The sequence below is a fragment of the Mercenaria mercenaria genome, unplaced genomic scaffold (assembly GCF_021730395.1).
Source record: "Mercenaria mercenaria strain notata unplaced genomic scaffold, MADL_Memer_1 contig_4139, whole genome shotgun sequence".
NCBI classification, from domain to species: domain Eukaryota; kingdom Metazoa; phylum Mollusca; class Bivalvia; order Venerida; family Veneridae; genus Mercenaria; species Mercenaria mercenaria.
The window spans coordinates 42416-67052 of record NW_026462345.1 but is presented as its reverse complement, the minus strand read 5'-3'; the positions used below and the strand labels follow the sequence as shown (position 1 = coordinate 67052).

The window sequence follows — 24637 nt, the reverse complement described above, 5'->3', positions numbered from 1 at the left end:
ATGATAAATGATAAAAGAGGGCAAAATATCTTGAAAATCTTTCTTTAAATGACGCTCAGTAACCGTTTTCATTTGTGGTTTGTCTCAAGTTGGAAAAGAAAACAATGCAAGATAAATTAAAAATATACAGAAACTGAGTATTCATTTTAAACAAGGTTTCTACTGGGGAATGGTAGGGGATAAATTACCTTCAATGATACCACAAAATGGTCGTTTTATGAACACAAAACATAGGCGTTATTTGTTTAAACATGCTGAAAACCAGTTTTGCATTAATATTCTATATGTTTCTCTTCAAAGTTTTTAAGCAAATTGCATATTTCACCTTTAATGGTCACAGGCACTATTTCTGTTGGTGATCCATCTTTTCCAAAGGCTAGTTCTTCCCTTGATCCATCATTAGCCCACCGGACCTGAAATATATAAAATGTGATATCACGCAGTATGAAATATTTCATAATTTGGTTTGTTTAGGAGATGGCGTTCTCTATCATTATTTATGTATGTGATGGACAATGCATTTTCCTAAGGTTTCGTCTGAAAATGCGATGTGAAATATCTGGTTCTGGAATGAAATTTAGAAGAAAGCATTAAGCTGGTCTATAACGTGTCACCGGTAAGAAAACACTTTTAAAAATATGTACGACATAAAATTGTTTTATTATTACATTCAATATTTCCATATACTTCCGATTTATGTTCATCTAGGAATTTTTGAATGTATAAACAATGTATATATTAAAGTCATATCTTTTCAACATTATGTACTAATGTTTTAAGCCACAACATATTAATGTTGCATATTTTGTCTTATACATAATTATACTTTTCATACCTGCACTTTGACATCATCTATGAGTTTTATCACTATACCCTCTTCATGTAGTTTGTCACCTTTGAAGGCATCTCCTACAAATTTATTTTGATAATGGTGTTTCAATAATGACATAACAAATAATTCATTTACTGTATGTATTCATTTTCATACTCCCTCCTGACGTGTTATTTAAGGATGTAGGATCATATTTTGTCTACAGTTAAGAATATTTTCATAGTTTCTAAGACAAATAAGGGCAGAAAAAGAAGATGTCGCCGCACTGGTTTTTATTTTACAGGACAGTATTTTCACTCTCCGTTTAAACATTTCTGAAATTAAGTAAAATTTAAACAAATATGGGTACTTGAAACATAAATTATAATATCAAAAAAAATTGTTATAGGGATTTCAGATCATACAGGTTACTATGAATAGAAGGTGATAATAGTATTATTTAAGCATAAATGTCGCTTAAAAATCTCTTTCATTTTTACATGTTAGCATAATTACCCCACCAACTTTTTTCAATGGAACAAACGTATTTAAATCTACGAAAACGAGATTTTAAAAATGTTTTGCTGCTTTAATATATTTAATTATTTTGTTGGGTTTAACGTCGCACCGACACAATTATAGGTCATATGGCGACTTTCCAGGTTTGATGGTGGAGGAAGACACCAGGTGCTCCTCCGTGCATTATTTCATCACAAGCGGGACCTGGGTAGAACCACTGACCTTCCGTAAGCCAGCTGGATGGCTTTCTCACATGAAGAATTCAATGTCCCGAGTGAGGCTCGAACCCACATCGACGAGGGGCAAGTGGTTTGAAGTCAGCGGCCTTACCCACTCGGCCACGGAGGCCCCTGCTGCTTTAATGACACACAAAAATGCTTCAAAATGGAAAGAAAAAGTTGTTGGTGTCAACGTGCATCTAAGAGATACATTGTATATTTAGGAAAAAAACTTTAACTGGTGAATTTTGATATTTCAGTTCTTTTTAATTATACTTCCTAGAACCGTCGTTTATATGACCGAAAAATTGTTGAAAAAGACATTAAACCCGAACACACACAATATACTTCCTAGATAATATAAAGTGCTATGTTGTTAACTTTTATTTCATTTGTAGCTTATTATATATATATATGTATTTGGCAGAAATTTTGTTAGAAAGAAATTTTCGAAGAAACTTTTTCAAAATGGCGGATATCCTGAAAGAAAACGCTTGTTCATCCTTACGTGCCTGGCTAATAATGACATAGCTATAGAACTATTAGAGAACTCTTTGGAAGCGAAATTAGTATGTCTGATTTTGCGAAACAAATATGGAAAGGCAGTGCAAATTGTTGCTGAAACTTTGATTAAAACTGAACGCACTTATGTATATATCAATTAATCAATAGAATAACACTTAAGCCATTTCATTTCGTTTGTTTACGAACCAGGTTTGATCCTGCTTCCAACAGCAAGTATCTTCCCCTCATTGGGCACTCTTTCTTCTTCCACAATAGTCAAGTCACATTTGCCATTCATGTTCCACCGATACGCATTAATATCTCCATTTGCATCCCACTCCACCCAACACCAGTATTTCTTCAGTTCTGCAATGATTAACTAAAGTAGCTCTAAACAGATTTTTATGAATCATTATACTATATTGATAAATTTCTGTTAATTTCAAAGTGTCTACTGTATTTGTTAACTCATCATACGAAATACAAATCATTTTATTTTATTCTTCGTATCCCACATAAGATGATGTGTTACATTCATGTAACCGGCTTAAGTGTTATCAAACAAAGAAAATGTTTTTAAAGTAAAAGGTACAATTCAAATTGGTGGTAACGCGGCTCTATTCGGCGCTTCGTTGCCCCCGAACAGACACCGTAAAACCGGATGTCCCACCTGCATCTACAACCAATGACTGATTATCATAATCTAAGGCAAAATTGCTTGTCCGCTACTTGCAAACGATGTAAGGAAATTCGCTCTTCTTTAATGGATAGTTTACGCCTTTAGTTTGTAAATAATTTGTGCATGCCTGCAATAGTACTTCTTGAGAATATAACTGTTCGTTTGAAATCTATAAAATGAAGAAGTAGCAAAAGACAACACTATTATGATAACTGCGTCTGATTGTAAGCTTTGTCCATTGATGTGTGCTGTCAGACTTTATAACAACGTCACATAAATTCATGGTTATATTGTATTACTGTCATGTAAATAGGGAATTCGGGAAGACATCTGATTTGAAGTATTTAACTGTAAATAAAATAAAAAGGCCAACACCAATTCAACTACTTACTGGATAAACACAATAGCAGTTTTGTTATTAACTAAACGGCAATAAATCTGATGTTTATATCTTTAATTTTTAACAAATGTACTGACAAGCACCCTACAGTTAATACTTTTTTCACTATGACAAAAATAGCAGTTAAAATGGACATTTTTAACAAAAGCGGTGGCATGAAGAAGGGAACATTTCTTAGAGAAAAAACAAGATTTTCTGTGCATTTAATCTTGATAAAAGAAACGAAACGTAGAAGTAAATGTTAACATGTACAGAGAAATATCCAAAATCATGAATGGAGAGGTAGGTTCTGATTTTATAAATGAATAAGTAATATTTATCCTTACAATTACATTTTTGTACACTTTATGTACAAAACTCAAATGGCCATTACTAACTCAGATAGAAATCATTCAACGAACAACTAGGTTTGGTACTACAATAAAAAAATAAGAAAAGTAGTCTTCAAAAATTGTTTTTTTCAAAATACCTGTAAGGGACCATATAAAACTCGATAAATAATACGGGCAGAATGTGTCGAAATTTGTGAAATCTAAACCACAGTTTTGAAGATGAAACACGGACAAGAACTTCTATCTAGAAGTTGCGCCTATGAGTGATACCAAACACACGACAAACGCCAAACCTATATTCTTCTCTGCTGTTCTCTATGGATAAAATATCTACAAAGGATATAAAAATAAAAATCGGAAAAGTCTTCATTGTTCACTCCTGTGAATATCAGTAATCAAATAAAATGTGCTACTAAATTAGTCATGTGGACAAGATGATAATATAAGAGTAGAACGAGTAGATATCTTATTGACACACAAATATTTATTCAAAATTTCTAAACTGTAAACGCCTGCTGTTATGTTATAACAGGTTTGACCATGCTACAAACCGTCATATGAATGTCCAATTATCGTTCCTGGACCTCCTTTATCTTGATTTCCCCACCTCCAGTCCCTTCCACGTTTAACCCTAGAACCGATAGGGGCATACTTTTGCATCTCTGTGTTTTCTTTGTAGAAATCTTGCCCCATCGTTGTCATATGGTCTCTCATAAACTTCTAGAAATTACAAATAAATGACAAATAGGATAATATTATACTAAATGCATTTATCATTAACAAATGCATGGATATTCCAGCATACAGTTTCAGAAGCTAAAATATGGTATAAAGAGAAAATTGGCAAAATATTCCTTCACAGGCTGCAGTCTATTTGGAACTTAATATTTCGAAACAGTTCTATTATTCGACAGATGTGGCCTATTAGCAACACTAATATACTTCTAGAGGTTATGCCAAGTAACGAGTTACTTAATAGTTACCTATTACTCTGTTACCAGTATTACACGACTGACTTAAACAGCAAGGTTAATTTGAAATCTTCATGGCGATGCCTTAATTCGGACATCATGCCAGCCGCTTAATTTTGAGGATGCCTTTGGCATAATTTAGTTGAATTTAGTCGAGGAAATGGGATCAAAAAATGTAGACGGATAAAAAACGAAGTAGGGACTTATGACGGCTTTGTCTCACAAAACGGTTTTAATGACAATCTTCGGACGCCACAACCGAATTTGAACCAATAGAACTTCAAACAATATCTTATTCACTATTAGTTCATAGTGGTGTAAACCAGAAAAAATACTGACTGTCAAAAGAATTAGTTTGATCAAACGAAAGAATCAGTGATATTAAGAATATCAGCTTTTCTAAACGAAAAGAAGCTCATGAACTCAAGGACACGGAAGATAATTTTAAACATTTTTGATAACATTATGTTTCGGTACTACTGAAACGTTAAATTTGCATTTAGTTGGGAATGGTATTGCTGCCATTACGTTCCATATTGCAGGCCTAGTCTCGTAGAAGAGTGCGAAAGTGGTTCGTACGGGAAATCAGTTTTCCGTCCAAAAATAGACAATGCCTGTAAATTCAAATCAGTCAAATACATTATTCTTTTAACAAGTTTAATCTATTTATTGGACGAATTAACATTATCTCAAATTACCATTGCAACTAAATCTTATATTTAGCGGAGAAATACAAATTTAAGTGACACACCAGGTCTTCCAATATAGAACTCTGTGATTTTTCAAATTCCTGTTTCAATTTACCCAGGTGTCTCTAGTCCAAAGAAAACAATTAATCGGTTAATTTTTTGTTACCAACACACATGCCTTTGCTATCCATATTTCAGGTCGAGATGTATAAATTCAATATCTAATACTGCTATATTTGGTTAAATCTAATTAATACCTAGAAAAATTGTACATCTTGTTAAATCCCTATGTAATTCAATTTTTCTAAATTACCTCGTGACAATACAGCTTAAGGGAATCCAGCCCTCATAATTCCGGAAGGAAAAACATAACATCGATCGAGGATTCTTTATTCAGATCTAACATTATTTTTCATAAACACAAGAAAGATGTACCTCCAGATCAAGTCGATTCGGCATTTCTGGTAATCCGTGTTTCTTCCGCAAGAATTCAGGAAAGTGTTCCTATAGAAAAACAAGCTGAATATTCAAAATGATGCATTTGATTTTGCATGCTATTTTGTTTCAAATTAACAAGGAATCGAGATTTTGTTAGTCTTGACAATATTAATTGGAAACTGCGTGTCAATTATGTACTGATCATAAAAATCATGTTTTAAATTTAATTAAGGTTAATAGGCGATCTGGTTTATACATCAAAATACAATTTCGACCTAAAGTTGATTTGTCACAAGTTGCTGTGGTTTCATTTCTAGCACCATCTATCAAATTTCTTGTATTGCCTTCTTGTTTAGGTGGGGAAAGAAAGAGATGAGTGCAAAAATTAATATTATAAAAACACAAACGGATGCATTAACTGTGCTTATATTAGCGTCAGTCTGGATTAATACTCAGGGGTTCCATTAGCTGTTGAAGCTCAATTTTCAGTTTGAATATAAAAGGCTTAATTTTGCAAGCTTCACCTGAAATAGGCCTCATCTTAATAGAAATTACCCTTCAGCTGAAATTCTTGGTGTCAGTATGTACACTTTTGCTAATTTCAAGAGTCAAAAGGCGTACTCCTGTTCCAAATGGAACCCGTGTGTACATTGACAGTGGTTTTAGAAAGAAAAAATAAAATCCTCCCTCCGCCCCTCTTTTAAAAACAAATAAGATGATAATATAGGAATTAATTTATAATAGCCTAACCTTTATTCGGAATTCTTAAGATTGTTCTAAGATACATTTATTGCATTGTGTATTGTGCTATCAGTATTCTTTATGCTGTAAATATAATTGTACTTTGATAACATATCAATCATTCTGAATAATGAGAGAAAACATTAATCTACTGAATATGTCTACTGGCCAACACAGTACGTAGAGAAATGTAAAACATAGCTAAAATTAATTCAGTCATAAGAATTGGCATAAACAGTTTTGCAGGTTATTTTTAATAGTAACTGCATTAAACAACTTAATACATCATGCTAATAGATATTACGAAAACATGCACTTTTCATATTCTGCTTTCTCTGGTTCCATGCTCTACTACGTCTACATCTTATCACACGTTATTATTTTGACAAATTTTACGGTCAAAATCCCTTTTTTTCTATCTAAACCTGATAAACTACTGACCTGTATTATCCGTTAACGTCAAAAATAATTTATTTGTGTATTGCAATATTTATTCAATATCTGAATTAATACTGATACTGAGGCTCGGGATCTCGTGTCAGGAACCGTCAGTCGCCAGTGCATTTCTTGTTACGCGCAATATCTCTTAAAAAATTATCATTGAATATGTGACTCGAATTTATTACCCTGTCAGATGAATTCGAAAAATGAGGGTTTTATTACACCAAAGAAATAATTACAAAACATGAGTTTGGCTCTTAAGGAAATTTAATAGCTATCAGAATATGACAATGTGCAAAATTGCGTTTTACTCAGCTGAATGCGCTAAGATTAAGTTATGCGTTTTTCATTCATGTGGTAAATTTGATCAAACAGTCTTTAGAAAAGATTCTGACGCATGATTGTCCTATAAACGGTATAAATCATATGGAAATAGTAAACCACACGCACCCACGCACACACATACACACACACACTTGTTTATTCGACTGTTAGAAAGGTTAATTGCATGCATTTGCAACAGGATCACAGGAAGTTTCATAAAACGGTCGTTTTAAATAAGTAGATACTTTTGCATAAAATTGCATCTATTTAGGCCACTGGTCGCGTAATGAAACAATCATTTAATAAGATACACTTATATAACAGCAGAAGCATTTGGTAGGAAGTTTATAAACCAACAGCGTGGAATTCAACTTGGTCTTCAAAGTTACCGGCGTAACTGTAACACTGAGCCAGTGATTTAAATATCCTTGGAACATTATAGAGGCACCACTATTCTATGATGGTCTGATGGACAATCGGACAAAAAAAATATTTCCAAGTATTTGGGGGTTTTCTTGACTTGAAATACATCAAAGTAATTAATGAAATGTCACATGTTGTTTAAACTTACGCGTTCAGTCTCTATATCAGAATCATCTGAGCTGTCTGAACTATCTGAATCAATCGATCTATCCTGAAATGATGAGTTATGAAGAACTATACAAAAATAATATAAATCCAAACAATCATATAATATTAACAAAAATATACCATAATATATCATATTTATTTTGCATAATTATAGTGTTGTCACATTAAGATTAGAATTATAGATAAAGGTCATTGGCGGTTATCGGACCATGTGTTGCAAGTATCGTTATGAGCAATCAATTTCATTGCACCTAAACAATTTGACCGTATTATAGCCACATTAGATGTATATATTATATTTTCTAAATCCAAAATCTTTTTACACATTAATACCGACTCTACTATCATTTCGCTTGGTTGCATTCTATCCTTTAAAAGGATTTTCTCATAGATTTTGTTATTTGTTTTGTCACTATAGCAGTCGTTAAGTATGTCGTGTTACTGTCGTGAGAAGTTTGTCCGGTTATTTGTTTGTCCTTTAAAGGCCTTTCCATATGTATATTATATAATTATGTTTACGCCTGTGCTAGTATTACACTTTCCATTACCAGACTCAAACCGAGTCCTCCTATATTTCGCTTGGTTGCATTCTGTGCTTTCAAGGGACTTTCATAATGTCGCTCTAGTTTTTACATTTAACATGCAGTATTCACAATCTAATTAGAAATTTATTTACAGATAAGTGTCAATGACTGAATACATATAAAAATATAACATTCTAACAATACAGTCTTTCTTAACATTTTTTTGACAAAAGGCAAATAAATACAGAAAAGATAGACATTAGTATATTAAGAATATATTTGCAAAGTAAAGTAAGTTGGTTCACTTAAAAACACTCTAAACGCATCAGTTTTTGGGTAACTTAGTTGGCAACTTAAAAATACAGAATAATCAACATGTCAGAAATATAACAACTTCCATAAATATACTTGGGCCGAACTGAACTGACAGCTAACTGAAATTGAGGTATCTTTAATTGAAGATACTGCAGCAAAACTGTAAAATATGTAATATTTATGTCAATGTATAACAGGGCGTGGTATTTCAAAAGCTGCTAATCATGAAATAAATAATTACAGTGTCACGCCATAATTATTTATAAAGTTTACAGCAAAATTTGAAGATGATTGTTAAATCTACACAAAAATGCATACATTTTGATAGATTTTATTTATAATCAGTTGTCTCAATTACGAACATTTCAGATTCAAACTTTTACATTTGAAGACGAAATAAAAATAAGTTGTGCAAATGAGGAAATCAAAAGTAGCACGTGAAATGTAATAGTACTTTTCACAAGTTTCAAAGACAGTCATAAAAATTGAATATTTCATTTAAACCGTCTGTTAAATGTAACTATCACAATAGTTAGTGCACTGTCAAATTACATACTCATTTGAATGTATTTCACTTCACAGGGAAAATTAATATTTAAAACCAACATAAAATAACAATTTATCTACTATTCATAAGCAATAGATCTGAAAAGGTTTTTGTTTATAGGTTTCAACATTTATCCGTTATAATCAGGATTTGAAACTGTCGTTATGACGATTTAATAAAACGTGTCAATATCACTGTGACTTTAACTATCAACCTACTCGTTCAGAATTAAGGGTGTTAGCCTAAAGATAATTATCACACGAAGGATAATGACTAGAGGTGTAAGAATTCATAGAAATTATTTATTGGAATCCGTCTGATCTAGTGCATTATTAGTGTACTGACATGCATGCGGAAATTAACATAAACTTTCGTTTTGAAGTAGATTGTAATCTTAAGAAAATCTTACTATTAACTTCACATAACAAACAAACAATAGTATCATCATAATGGCTCTAATGCAATTTGAAAATCAAACAAATAAATTTTTTACTTAACAAAAGTAACACGTTTGATGAGAGAATCTATACCTTAACTAGCACACGACAATAATATTTTACCGTTGATCCCAGCAACCTCTTTAGCATCCTTCTTTGTATTTTAGCCATTATTGCGGCCGGCGGCCTTGAAGACAGTGGAACTCCCTACAATAACAAAATTAACCTTATATGTTCGTATTCAGAAACTTGAATTAATATTCAAATACAGCCCAAGTAGATTCAAAATACATATAACATACTTATTTTAATGAGGTTTGCCTTTTCTCAGGAAAGCTTTATACATTAGTGCAAGGTTGTGCTTTGTGCTAAAAAGAAAACTGATATTACTTGTTTTCAATGACAAAGTTGCTCAATGTCTTTTCTTTTCTATCTAAATTAGTTAATACGAAAAATATTTCATTTAGTTTCTTTGGGACAATATGCTTGATAATCATGTTATGGGTTAGATCTTTAAGAGCGATACTACATTTTCTGTGTCTTTCTTTGGTTTGTGTCTTTCAAATGTTTAAAGTTGAATAAAGAATATAATACGGGAAAACCTAAGATTTTTCTGTCTGTAGATAATGTGTACGTGTATATGTCAAAGTAAACCTATATACCGTTCGACTTGGGAATATTTTCTATACCTTCATCTTTTTGTTGTTGTTGTTTTCTACCCATTATTCCCGGAACTGCTGTTGCTACGCAGTGAATTACAGGTTGCTACGCAGTTAATTACCGGCCGGCATTCTACTGAATTAAATTTATTAAAAAGCAAGACTGGCTTCCCATTGAAAAATTTTTTTTTGAAATAAAATGCAAAACGTGTCATTTGTTTACTTCGTTTCTCAATTTATTGATACGAGGCCAGATTAAGGCAAATGACGTCACGCTTACTGAAAAGAACGAAAAGAATCATATCCGCGAAAAGAATCGAAATGGTTTTTTAATTCACGTTTAAAAAACGAAAATAAATCCATTTCTGATTTTTAAAAACTATCTAGATAATTTATTCATTAGAAAACCACGGCTGGGTGAAACACACAAAGAAATGCGGTTTTGTTACAATCATAACTTCAACTAGAATTAAAATGGCACCTTTCCGAGAAAATGGGTTATCTCCAGTTTACAGTAAAAATGATCACATCCGTTCGTCTGCACAACTGTAGGTCACAATTGTTTGTAAACAGTTTTAGACAAAATTTAGATTTTTTCCGAAACTAAGAAAAAACCCTATAATTCACTTAAAAATATATCTTTTACATTAATATACTTGAAAAATATTCAGTGATTTCAAGTACAATTATTCCTAAAAAAGAATGTACCGTATATTCTCTAATTAATGCCCTCCAACTAATAAATGCCCTCGCCCCCCCCCCCCCCCCCCCCCCCCACACACACAATATTTTCAATTTTAAGTCATAAGTGAATACTCGTATACTTTATAAAATTCATTGATCAAAAGTTGTGCTTCTATTCTATATAAAGAGGGATATCACATATTTTACTAAAAAAAAAAAAAAAAAAACACACAAAAAATAAAACAAAAACAAAAACAAAGAAAAAACGTTTACTGCTTTAATAATCAGTTCGCCACTTTTTGGGAAAAGTAATGCTTCCAGGGGCTTTGATAAGGCAATATATCATAATTTAATTTTCAATAGAAGAGTGTTTCCTGTCTGAGGGTGTATGTTTTGTATACTTAACTGTTTATTACATACACACAATGTGACTTAGATTTTGTCATATATTTATTGCAGGATGTACCGTAAAGTAATTGCCACAGACTCTCGTGGAGCAGGATTACAACAGTATATTGAAAGACATCAAGATTTAAAATACACAAACCAAGAAATCCATACTATAATTAACTCAATGGTACACTCAAACTACTGGAAATTGAAATACATAAACAAATTAAACACAACACTAGAACAACCAACACACTTCCAAATTTCGACATCATTGCTGCTGCTGGAATATGCAGTTTAAGACCAATTCTCTGTAAGAACAAAACAAGTTGGAAACTCATAGTCACAGATTTCCTTTAAACCGACTTTTTTCTTGTAGAGGGTGCAAAATTAAGAAAATCCTGTTTTTCATTTTTTCAATATATGTCCCGGTTACCATGGAAAGGAGGATGCAAATCTCCAACTTGCTGAATTTTCAAAAAGGTAGGGGTGCATGCCTACTTTGTTATTTGGAAAGTACTAGAAAGTGTCCTTTATTTTCGTACTTGCAAATTTTAAAGACAAATGAACAAGATTTCATACCAAACTAATATTTCCAAATATTTACTTGATTCTTGTATGATCTAGACCTTTATCTGCAAGAAAAAATATATCTATGGAGCAGAACATATGTTTATATTGTGCTCTACATCTTGAAAAGTGCACAGGTCTCAGCAGAAAAGTATATTTGTTTGTATAAAGGGAAGATGATATTTCAAAAAGAAACATAAATCGTAGTGGGTTATTCAGACACATTCTTGTAGATTTGGGGCAAAGTTTATGATTTGGGGCATTTTTCCTATTTTTATTACCTCCCCTTGATGCTCTTCATTTAGGAAATCACAAAGAGCTTATCTAAGTTTACTTCCTGGATTATGCTGAATTCAGATTTCTACTCGGATTTGCAAATGTTTAGTATATAGATACAATGACAGACAGAGATTTTATGCTAAATGGGCATGTGATGCTTGGATGTGTCCATTCAAACCAAATCCACGTTTAATATATGTTGAATAGCGACATTGTTTGGGAAAAATAGTCTGACAGAAAAGAGTCTAAACTGTGATTACCTCCTTTTATTGGAGGTAGATTTATAACGGAAAAGCCCTGATTTTAGTTGTAAATGACCATTAGCATGCTTTTTATGTTATTTGTAAAAAGCAGATAAAGATATTTTCATTTCAAAATGTATATATTTTTGTAAATTTATTTGTTTTGTTTTTCAACTGTGAGTTGTTTCTTTTGAAAATGACTGCTTGATGATAAAGTTTCAAACAACTATGAAGTGAGTGGATGTTCTAGAGAGGTAATCATAATTTAGTCATTTGCAACAGTGTATGTGTTTGCCAAAGTACCTGTAGAAATATAGACTTACTGAAGTAAAAACTCACTGAATGCTGAAAAACGAAAAGATTTAATTGCATCCATTGCTACACATAAGTCATTGTTTTAATCTGCACTTGCCTGTTTTATTGTTTTACAAGTACATACTGAATGTAAATGGTTTGTGTCAAAGTTAATATGGTTATATATATACATATATATATACACATCAGAGGCCTACATGTATTTAAATAAAGAATAAAGTCCCCCACATGCCCATATTCATACAAGTATGAAATCTTGACCTCTCAATCTATGATACAAGAATAGCTAGTAGGACTTCATATAACTTAAATTGACAAATTGACATATATTTGTATTCTGACTATAAGATACATTTGTATTGTGACTATAAGCATGATAAGTATTGATAAGTTTTTGAAATATTAAAATATACCCTTTTTCAGAAAAGGACCTTCTGCACATGTATGAGAAACAGATTTTACCTTTAAAGTGATCCATATAATGTTGAAAAGGATGAAATCCTGTATCTGTCAATATGTAACAACAGTAACAACAATTTTAGTTTGCTTTGTGTTTATTCCAGACAAATTCTTCAAAAAATGAATGATCACCGTCATCCTTATATTGGAATAAAAGGAAGGAAGGTATCTACATTTTATTTATAGTTTGTCTTAGTGTCTGATCAGGTCTGATTTCAGATCTTTATAAATGCTTGATTGAATGTTAATTTTTGACAGAATATTTATGAACTTTGTTTAGAATTTCATGTATCTTAAATTTAATCAAAGTGTAGCAAAGTCAAAAGTATCTAATATATTTCATACAATTGTTCCTTTTAAAATCATTTCAAGGAGAGGGAGGTCTATGTGATAAATTATTTTCATTAAAAGAATAAAGGAAAGATGTATATATTATACATTTACAAAATTTATTAAATGACTGAAATAGTGTACATGTATGTAATTTTTATTCATTTACAAATTTGTGAGTGATAACCCTCCAGCTGCTTGTAGAAGATCAGTAGTTCTACCCGGTAACATGATGTCACAAATATTTTAACTGGAAAGCCCATCCCCCTCCCACCACTACCCATAGTCAAAAGAAAGACATTCAGATTGTTATTCTCTCACATCTCTATTTTTCAGTGACAGCTACAGTCATGGTAAAAGTAAATGCAGTCAGAACACCTCTGATATCACCTAAAGAGCCAGCCTTCTCAAGAAAATAACAAGGACTGCTAGAAATACTTTTTATAACTTGCAAATGTGCAGTCTGCGACATAACTGTCTGATCCAGGTAGTTTAGTGTTGACAAGATGACATTTCATCTCTATAATACAGGACACAAGTTTGAAATGCAGTATTTCATTATGAAGGCAAAATGTTTATGAAAATAGTGTGTGTTTTCCAAATAGAGAGGCTGAAAGTGGGGAATCATCAATCAGTATACTTTGATTTTGTGAGTCTGTTGAAATGTTACAATTCTTTTTCCCTCTTAAGCCTGTATCATAAAATCATATTTTCTGATGAAATTATTTTTTTTAAAGAATATCTGCAATGCAGATTTTAATGAAAATTCATACATTTGTAAAGGTACCTATATTGTGTTAGATAATTACTTAAGCCCATGTATACTAATTGGCCAATTATTAAAGAGAACACCTGAGTTTCTAGCTGACTTTCTGTCTAATTTAAGACTTGGATATACACTGTTATTTGTTCATAATCTTGAATTGTATTTAAAATGTTTATATTAAATCAAATGGCGAAGTAGACATGATTTTGCTTTTACTACTATTTGTTTCCATGGCAACAAAATGATTTCCAAAGGTTGAAAGGACACTGTCTTTACACAAACACACATAGCTATTTTTGTTATCTTATCCAAAAATGTCATTTAATATTAATGGCTTTATAGTAACTGCAGCAAAAATAACTATGATTTAAAGTTATTTTTTTAATGCAAAATGACTGTTGTAACCATGGCAACTTGAAACAAAAATTGGACAGTCATGATTAGTAACCATACAATACCTTAAAGGCCAGTAACAGTTGGTTATGAATATTTCCAACTGCTTTGAAACTCAAAGTTAGTTTACCCAAAAGAAAGAAAAGTGCATAGTACAAGGTTGTTGAGAACTGACCTTCTGACAATGCTTTAAGTTTCATTGATCATTATTGTGGTTGTATCCTTCTTAATTCTGCCCAGAATGTGCTTCAGGTGCATTAGATGCATTGACAGTTTACAGATGAACTTTTCTTGTTTCATAGAATACAAAATTAATATGTACAGAAAGTGCTTTAAAAAGATCTTAATTATGATTTTCTTGTACGTTGCCACGGTTACGGAACATTCTCCTTAATTTCTACACAAAGTGTTGGACAGTATAACTTTGTAAAATGATTTTACATGAACTACGTATGTCTTGCTATAATTCTGTATCTGGCAATATAATATTATATCAGGTTATTCTGTAATTCAGGCATAAATGAGTTTGCTGAAAACTCATTTTTTATCAATTTTCAAATTTCTATAAAAAGCTCAAATATGAATGACCCACTAAAATTCGTCCTTAAATTGATATGGGTACATAGCCAATTTCACCACACATGATTCTCATATGAAACGATTACCATATGAAATTCATATGAATTTATATATAAAGTGTTACAACTTTTATTAAAGACGCTATATATATATACGTGTTTTATTTTTTTCCCTTTGTAACTTACGTTGTAGTCGGTCGTCATATGAGCCGTGCCATGAGAAAACCATCATAGTGGGTATGCGACCAGTATGGATCCAGACCAGCCTGCGCATCCGCACAGTCTGGTCAGGATCCATGCTGTCCGCTTTCACGGCCTAATGCAATTAAAGAAACCTTTAGCGAACAGCATGGATCCTGACCACACTGCGCAGATGCTGGTTTTTTCATGGCGTGGCTCATATGATAAATATTTTGACATTTGTATTCTTATTGCAATTAGTGCTGTATTTTCAAACTTACTCATATCCGTTCGTGTTGTTTTTTTCACAGTGTAGCAGTATAGTGGTGGAACCTTCCTTAAAGAACAGCTAGAATCTATCAGATAAAAGTTAATTTCTTTAAAGTTCAATGCGGAGATGTTTTTGTTTTTGTTTATTTTTTGTTTAAAGTGGTTTTCTAATGTGAATGTGGTGTATATATATATATATATATATATATATATATATATATATATATATATATATATATATATATATATATATATATATATATATAATTAGCGTCTTTAATAAAAGTTGTGACACATAAAAACCTATTTTTTACCATGTATAGATCTACATTAAAAATATACTATTTCCGAACACCGTATCCGGTACAGGTACGGCACTGAAACTGAATATCGGATGGAAACCGAGTTGTTCTGAATTGAGCGTTTGTTTACAAATGGATGACATACACGCGAAATTACATCCACAATAATTCAAGCAGCGCAATGACAAATTACTGACAAGAAAGACAAATGGCAGGTCAGCTCAAAGGCTACGCACTGACTGAATCAAGGGCAATCATGATAGATCTATGCGATACCATACTGATTCCGTAAAGGCGAGCAGGAAGCGCCGCAGATGAAGTTGTCATCTATAGAAGAATGTTAATCTACAATGAAATGTCAAGATAAAGTAATCTGCTGGTGGAAATTGAGTCATTCGGTTTAACAAACTTTCAACTTGCATATCCAGGAGACATTATTTTAGACTTGCTAACCACTGAAAATGATGGGTACAGATAATGTTTTTACGCTCTTTGGACAGTAAAACTAAAGATGAACTAATCTAATGGAACTTAGCATTGTGCCCTCACTGTCTAGCTGCAGGGCAAACCAGGAATATCTTCATCCACTTTTGATCAAGAATCTGATAGCGCCATTAGCGGCTATTTTGATATGGGCGGAGGTTCCACAGCCTGAGGCAAAATCTGGTGACCACCAACTCTCAGTCTCTTGCAAATTATGAAACGTTCACGTTCCCGCAAGGGGTTTGACGGAAGATAGAGAAGAACTTATCATGGTGCAGTGAAACCTAGCAGAATCAGCCTGTCATGTGAATGGATGAAAAATAGTAAGTTTACCATTTCTACTAGATATGTGAGCTCTATTGTAATGAAAACTTAAAACTTATTTGAATCACTCTTGTGTCCACTTCATGTAAAAAAACACTACTGGTTGCAGTGGTGTCGTATGAGAAGGCATGGTCGTGACCCTACAGTCAGGTGCTCAAACTCACGACACCTGGATTGAAGTTATGAAGTCTTAAACTTGTGTACGGTTTATATAAAGAAAATGGTCTTAGACTCTGTATATAGTTATTTAGATCTAGTAACCTTCCATATTTTCAAACTTAGGATATCTTTTCTGCCATAAGTACATGTATGTACTATGCATGTAACCATTTCTTTTCTGTTGATCTTTACACACAAATGATTTTACGCACGCTTTGTAAACATGAAAAATTATATTGTAGAATAAGAAAACAGATTATATTCAAATGTTTACAGTGTATACAGCGGTGATTCATTTTCTTTTTAGCCAATGACATTGAATACTGAATAGTAAGAAAACACAAACAGTCTCATTCAATTTTTAATTATATTTTTCAATCTAATTTTTTAATTTTGTTACTATTTCTTGGCTCTCATTTAAACTGAACATGTATGAACAACAAAATGATTAATTAATCACACAAACATATTTTTCAGAGACACTGGAGCCTGAAGGGGTGCTTCTAATGGTCCTGTTACCAGAATATTTGGTCACAGTTAAAACAACTGAATAAGAATAGTATATAAACTTTGAAGTCTAAATGCATGCTTGACATATTTTTTGGGCAAGTGGAAAAAGCTGACAATTATGAGCTACATGTACAGTACAGAGTGTTCTAAATTCTACATAGGCCAGGAACAAAGTCTGCAAAGATTTAATTGTTACAATAGTGCAGGATGAGATACTGATAATTAACTGGATTAGCATTCATGTCAGCAGTCAATCAAAACTTCGGTGTCAGAAATGCTTGATATCTATGGAAAGCAGATGTATCGTATCTGGCCTAATACGAAATAAAGAGTTAAATTATTTTGATTTTGGGCAAAGAATAAAACAAATTGTGTCCAGTAACATGTTAAAAAATTAGGGTAGGTAGGACGGAAAAAAAAGAAAAGTTTTATTAAGGGAAACTTTTTGGAAATCATTTTTGTGTCAAAAATGAATACAAATATTAAAGGGGTTATGCCTTTAGAGCGTCAATAAGTTGATTTCTAACATTACTGGCCATGCTTAAAGCATAAAAAATTCAGCTTAGCAACTTTTTATTAAAAAGTTGACAAAACTATTCTCCAAGGCTATAAAAACTTAATGGGTCCGGCCAAAAAATTAAGATAGGTTGGGATGTTGGAAACAAACAATTTTTTACACCCTACTGGGCATATATGAGTATTCTGACTATTTTGAAAACAATGCTAAGAAATTGGCATTTGTCACAATTGTGTGTGATAATAAATCGTTTTACTTGCAGGGTTGGAAAAATTAAGCTCGCATACTTGCAATGTGCATGTGACTTTTGCCCAAACTCAGTATCACAAAATTTTGGTGGTGTTTAAACTTCAATGTAATCGACCGCATTTATCATTTCTTTGACTTTCTGTTTCGATCTGCTGTAAATATGTATTCATTCATGGTGCTTTACATGGTACGCACAATTGATGATGTTTTTACATAGTGTGCGGCCTGGCAGGGGTGGCGAAATCTGATTTTGACTTGCTTGTCCGTTTTTGCCAATTGCTATTTTTAGCTCGACTATTCGAAGAATAGGGGAGCTGTCCTACTCGCCCTAGTGTGAGCGTCACACAAATGTTAAAGTTTGCGTACCACCTCAAATATTTTCAAAGTCCATTGAGATATTGCTTCCATATTTTGCATACTTGTTTACCATCATAACCCTAGTCTGTAAAAAGGAGGAGGCAACTCTATCAAGCATTTTGACTGAATTCTGGCCCCTTTTCGACTTAGAATATGCTTATTGTAATGTTAAAGTTTTACTCATTGCTTATATTATACTATCAAGCACTGAGAATAGTCGAGCGCGCTGTCCACTGACAGCTCTTGTTTACTTGTCTGTATCATAATTATAAATATAGTAAATTCTGGTCAAATTTCACTTGTCCGTACAAGCTTTGGGACAACCTTGGCAATACGGACAATTGAATTTGCCACCCCTGCCTGGTTACAACATGATATTTTATTTGTGTCTGCTTGTGTATTGTGGCGTAAGACGGTAAGTATGAAGTATTTCTACAATTATATTGTGGAGTAAGTATGTATGAAGTGTGACTGCAGTTGTATTGTAGAGTAAGTATATTAAAGATATATTAAGTAGATCTATGGTAATTATTATGAATATATTGTCATGGAGTAAGAATGAAGTGCGTTCACAATTGTGTCATGGAGTACTTTTGAAGTACAACCACATTTATATCGTAGATTAAGTATGAAATATGTCTATACAGTATGTTGTATTGTGAAGTATAAAGTAGTCTACAGATGTTTGGTGGAGTAAGTATGAAGTATATCTATAGATGTATGGTGAAATACATATGAAGTATGTCTACAGATGTATCATGGAGTAAGTACGAAGTATGTTTACAGATGTATGGTGGGATAAGTATGAAATTTGTATACAGATGTATCATGGAGTAAGTATGAGGTATGTCTACAGATGTGTCATGGAGTAAATATGAAGTATATCTACATATGTATCATGGAGTAAGTATGAAGTATGTCTACAGATGTATTGTGGGATGTATGGTGGGATAAGTATGAAGTTTGACTATAGTCGTATTGTGTAGTATTTATAAAGTATGATAACAGAACTTTGTGTCATGGAGTAAGTGGCAGTGTGAAATATGTCTATGTAGCTAACTAGTTGAGTATGCATGAGGTATGCCAGCAGTAGTATTTTGGAGTAAGTATAAAGTACCTCCACAATTTTATACTTGAGTAAGTATGAAGTAATTCCATAGCTGTGTCATGGAGTAAGTAAGTGCATCTACAGTTGTGTCATTGAGTATTAGTATAAAGTACACACACAACATTGTCGTGGATTTAGTATAGAGTGCTTTCACAGTAACTGTTGTAAATTGTTGATCAAGTATGAAAAGTTATAATGAAGGTTTAAAGTTGTATTATGTATAATACGGAATAAGTCTGAATTATGTCCTCAGTTGTATTGTGTATCAAACATTAGGTTTGTCTACAAGTTATGTTATGAATATTTTATACACACTAAAAAGCACTTGAATTCTAACCCTGACATGCACAAAATGTCATTTGTAGTACATATAAGCTGTGACTCAACAGTTTTACTGGTAGACATTGGTATCTTGTACTAATAAACTTTGATAATGTGGCAGTTGACCTAAATCCGATCGACAGGTAAATCCAATATTTGCTTTACAATAGATCTATGACAGATTATCTTTGAACATCCCTGGACTTATTTACTGTGCCCCTAAAGTGACATGTTACGCACTTTTTTTCCACTTAGGTAATGTGAGACTTTTTTTATTTCGTTTAAACGAAATCATTTCGTTTTAACGAATTAGTTATTTCGTTTAAACGAAATAACTAATTCGTTTAAACGAAATAACTATTTAAACGAAATAGTTATTTATTTCGTTTAAACGAAATAATTAATTCGTTAAAACGAAATGATTTCGTTTAATCGAAATAAAAAAAGTCTCACATTACCTAAGTGGAAAATTTCAAATTTCTTTTGAAAAGTCAACTTTGATCTTAAAGTTTCATGATACTGTTTAGTATTGTCCTGTTTGGGATGGCTACCAATTAGATAATCTTTAAAAAAAAGTCACATTATATTTTGACCTTATCAGTCTTGGCTTGATTAATCATTAAAAGTGTTTTGAGAGGAAAATGGATATAATTACACAAAATTTGAATAACCTTAGGAGTTAATATCAGGGTCTGAACACAGACCAATGTTTATTTTTCTGTTTTAGATAAATTGTTATTCAACAAACAATATATAATTACATTTTGTTTTTGACATAGCTTTACTGTTTAACCTTGTTAGATATTGTATGTCTCTATAAACACACTTATTATTTTAAGAATCCTTGTTAAAGACTTTGAGACAAATTGTTTGTAGCGTAATAGTAACATGATATCTACAGTCTGATGTATTACTATACACCACATGCATTGGATTATAATTACATGTATTACATATATTGTCAAAATATATCATATCAGGTATTTTTGTGTTAATCTTGAGAAATATGCACAAGTTGTGCTGTAGAAATATTGCTTAACTTTTTAGCTCGACTATTCGAAGAAAAGTCTAGCTATTATACTCACCCTGACGTCGGCGTCACACCTTGGTTAAGTTTTTTGCATGCAAGTACATACAGCTATCATTTAAGGGCATATAGCTTTGAAACTTGTTTATTCTTTTTCTAGGTCTAGAAAATGCTGGTTAAAGTTTTGCGTGTAAGTATACAGCTATTACTAAAAGGCATATAGATTTTAAACTTATTTTTTCGTTTTCTAGATCAATTACCTACCTCACTGGGTCAAGTCCCATAACTCTGACATGTATTTTGGCCAAATTATGCTCCCTTTTGGACTTAGAAAATTCTGGTTAAAGTTTTGCGTGCAAGTACATACAGCTATTACTAAAAGGCATATAGATTTGGAACTTAGTTTTTCTTTGTCTAGATCAATAACCTACCTCACTTGGTCAAGTCCCATAACTCTTGACATGTATTTTGGGCAAATTATGCCCCCTTTTGGACTTAATGTAGATACTAAATTGAAACTTCACATGTTTCTTCGGGGTTATAAAATTAGTTAAGTGAATCAAGTCCCATAACTCTGACATAACTCTGACATGTATTTTGGGCAAATTATGCCCCATTTTGGACTTAGAAAATCCTGGTTAAAGTTCTGCGTGCAAGTACATACATCTATTACCAAAAGGCATATAGCTTACAAACTTATTTATTCTTTTTCTAGGTCAATTACCAACCTCACTGGGTCAAGTTCCATAACTCTTAACATGTATTTTGAGCAAATTATGTCCCCTTTTTCGAACTTAAAACTCTTTTGATATTTAACATTTTGGGTAATAATTTCCTACTTCTGTGACAATATTTCGAATAGTCGAGCTTGGCTGTCTTACATGTCTTTCTGATTGAAACATGTTTTCTGTCTGTTAACGATATTAGATTTGTCTTTTGCAGTAAACAGGGAGTTGCCGTATTTGCCCACTTGTTCGGTTCAAAAATAGATTAATTTAAAAAATAGATTGCTCCATTTTGAAATATATTTGCATCAAACAATAGGGAAAATGTTCCTGGATTATTTTCTTTTAGCTCACCTGAGCCAATGGCTCAGGATGACCTTTTGTGACCACTCAATGCCTGTTGTGCGTTGTGTGTCAACAATTTCTAGAAAATCTTTCTGAAAACCATTAGGCAGATTTACACGAAACTTAACAGGAATGATCCTTTCAGGCAGGAACATTTTTAAAGTGTTTCCATTATACTTTAGCCTGTAGTATCCTTTATTTATTGATTGACCTGTCCCATTTTTAGCTCACCTGAGCACAAAGTGCTCGGGGTGAGCTATTGTGATCGCTCACCGTCCAGCGTCCGTCCGTCCACACTTTCCTTTAAACAACATCTCCTCCGAAACCGCTAGACAAATTTCATCCAAACTTCACAGGAATGTTCCTTGGGTAAAGCTCTACAAAAATTGTTCAAAGAATTGAATTCCATGCAGAACTCTGGTTGCCATGGCAATCAAAAGGAAATTTTTTAAAAATCTTCTTCTCAAAAATCAGAAGCCCTAGAGCTTAGATATTTGGTGTGAAGCATTGCCTAGTGGATCTCTACCAAGTTTGTTCAAATCATGACCCCGGGGTCAAAATTGACCCTGTCACATGGGTCACCTGATTTTACATAGATTTCTATAGGAAAATCTTCAAAAAAATTAAAAAATAAACCAAAAGGCTTTCAGCTTAGATATTTGACATGTAGCATTGCCTAGTGGACCTGTACAAAAATTTTTCAAATCATGACACCGGGGTCAAAATTGACCCCGCCCTAGGGGTCACTTGATTTTACATAGGAAAATCTTAAAAAACCTTCTTCTCAAAACCCAGAAGCCCTAGAGCTTAGATTTTTGACATGTAGCATTGCCTAGTGGACCTCTACTAAAATTGTTTAAATCATGACCCCGGGATCAAAACTGACCCTGCCCCACGGGTCACCTGATTTTACATGGATTTCTATAGGAAAATCTTTAAAAAAAATTAAAAAATAAACCAAAAGGCCTTCAGCTTAGATATTCGACATGTAGCATTGCCTAGTGGACCTCTATAAAACAAGGTTCAAATCATGACCCCGGGGTCAAAATTGATCCCGCCCCAGGAATCACTTGATTTTATATAGGAAAATCTTCAAAAAAAATTCTAAAAATAAACCAGAAGGCCTAGATCTTAGATATTTGACATGTAGCATTGCCTATTGGACCTTTACAAAAGTTGTTCAAACATGATCCCCGGGATCGAAATTGACCCCGCCCCAGGGGTCACTTGATTTTATATAGGAAAGTCTTCAAAAATTTTCTAAAAATAAACCAGAAGGCCTAGGTCTTAGATATTTGACATAAAGCATTGCCTGGTAGACTTCTACAAAATTTGTTCAAATCATGAACCCATGGGTCAAATTGACCCCGGCCCATGGGGTTACTTGATTATACATAGAAAAATCTTCAAAATTTTCTAAAAATAAATCAGACAGCCTCAAGCTTAGATATTTGACATGTAGCATTGCCTAGTGGACCTCTACAAAATTTGTTCAAATCATGACCCCCGGGGTCAAATTGACTCCACCCCAGAGGTCACTTGATTTTATATAGGAAAATATTCAAAAATTTTCTAAAAATAAACCAGAAGGCATAGGTCTTAGATATTTGACAGGTAGCATTGCCTAGTAGACTTCTACAAAAATTATTGAAATCATGACCTCCGGGGTCAAATTGGTCCCGCCCCGTGGGGTTACTTGATTATACATAGAAAAATCTTCAAAATTTTCTAAAAATAAACCAGAAGGCCTAGAGTTTAGATATTTGACATGTAGCATTGCCTAGTGGACCTCTACAAAACTGTTCAAATCTTGACCCTCCAGGGTCAAATTGACCCAGCCCCAGGGGTTACTTGATTGTACATAAGGAAATCTTCATATATTTGCTAAAAATAAACCAGAAGGCCTAGATCTTAGATATTTGATATGAAACATTGCCTAGTATACTTCTACAAACTTTGTTCAAATCATTAACCCCGGGATAAAATTGTCCCTGCCCCAGGGATTACTTGATTGTACATCGGAAAATCTTCCAAACAATAAAAATCATCAGTTTGACATTTGAAACATGTAGCTCATATTACTCCAGGGTCATCATGACCCTCTTGTTTAGCTTGACTGTTCAGAATGTAGGCAGAGTTATTTGACTTAAGATAGTTATGCATGTTTGATAAAATAAAGCCTGAATTTGACGTACAGAAATGAAAGTCATTTTAGCTCCACTATTCGGAGAAGAGGGGGACTTTTCTACTCGCCCCGGCGTTGGTGCGGCCTACCTTTCTTGGTTAAAGTTTTTTGTCAACCTTCGTTTTTCTGTCATATCTTTGTTACTATTGCTTATATCTTACTGAAACTTCACATAAACATTTTCCAGTATACAATCAAAGTATGTGTAGGGGCTGAGACCATTATACCCAAGGTCAATGTCACCAAGGTGTTATACTTAGGTTATTTTTAAGGTTAAAGTTTTTTGGCAGGAAGAAGGAAAGGTATATTGTTTTGCAGATGTCGGTTTGTCGGTATGTAGACCAATCCGCTTCTGGATGATAACTCAAGAACGCTTAGGCGTAGGATCATGAAAGTTAATATTTTGGTTGATCATAACCAGCAGATGAC

The 24637-nt window shown here is 32.9% G+C and overlaps 1 protein-coding gene across 1 annotated transcript in view; it reads right to left on the bottom strand.

The window, feature by feature from the left end:
- Positions 1-272: 272 nt before the first annotated feature.
- LOC128553645 (uncharacterized) overlaps positions 273-24637 on the bottom strand; it is a 65767-nt gene continuing 41402 nt past the window's right edge. The window contains exons 7-13 of the mRNA XM_053534820.1: positions 9605-9688; positions 7639-7701; positions 5559-5627; positions 4015-4183; positions 2260-2418; positions 836-909; positions 273-413 (exon numbers count right to left, since the gene is read on the bottom strand). Coding sequence (XP_053390795.1) covers positions 273-413; positions 836-909; positions 2260-2418; positions 4015-4183; positions 5559-5627; positions 7639-7701; positions 9605-9688 — 759 coding nt within the window. The remainder of the gene's footprint in view (positions 414-835; positions 910-2259; positions 2419-4014; positions 4184-5558; positions 5628-7638; positions 7702-9604; positions 9689-24637) is intronic.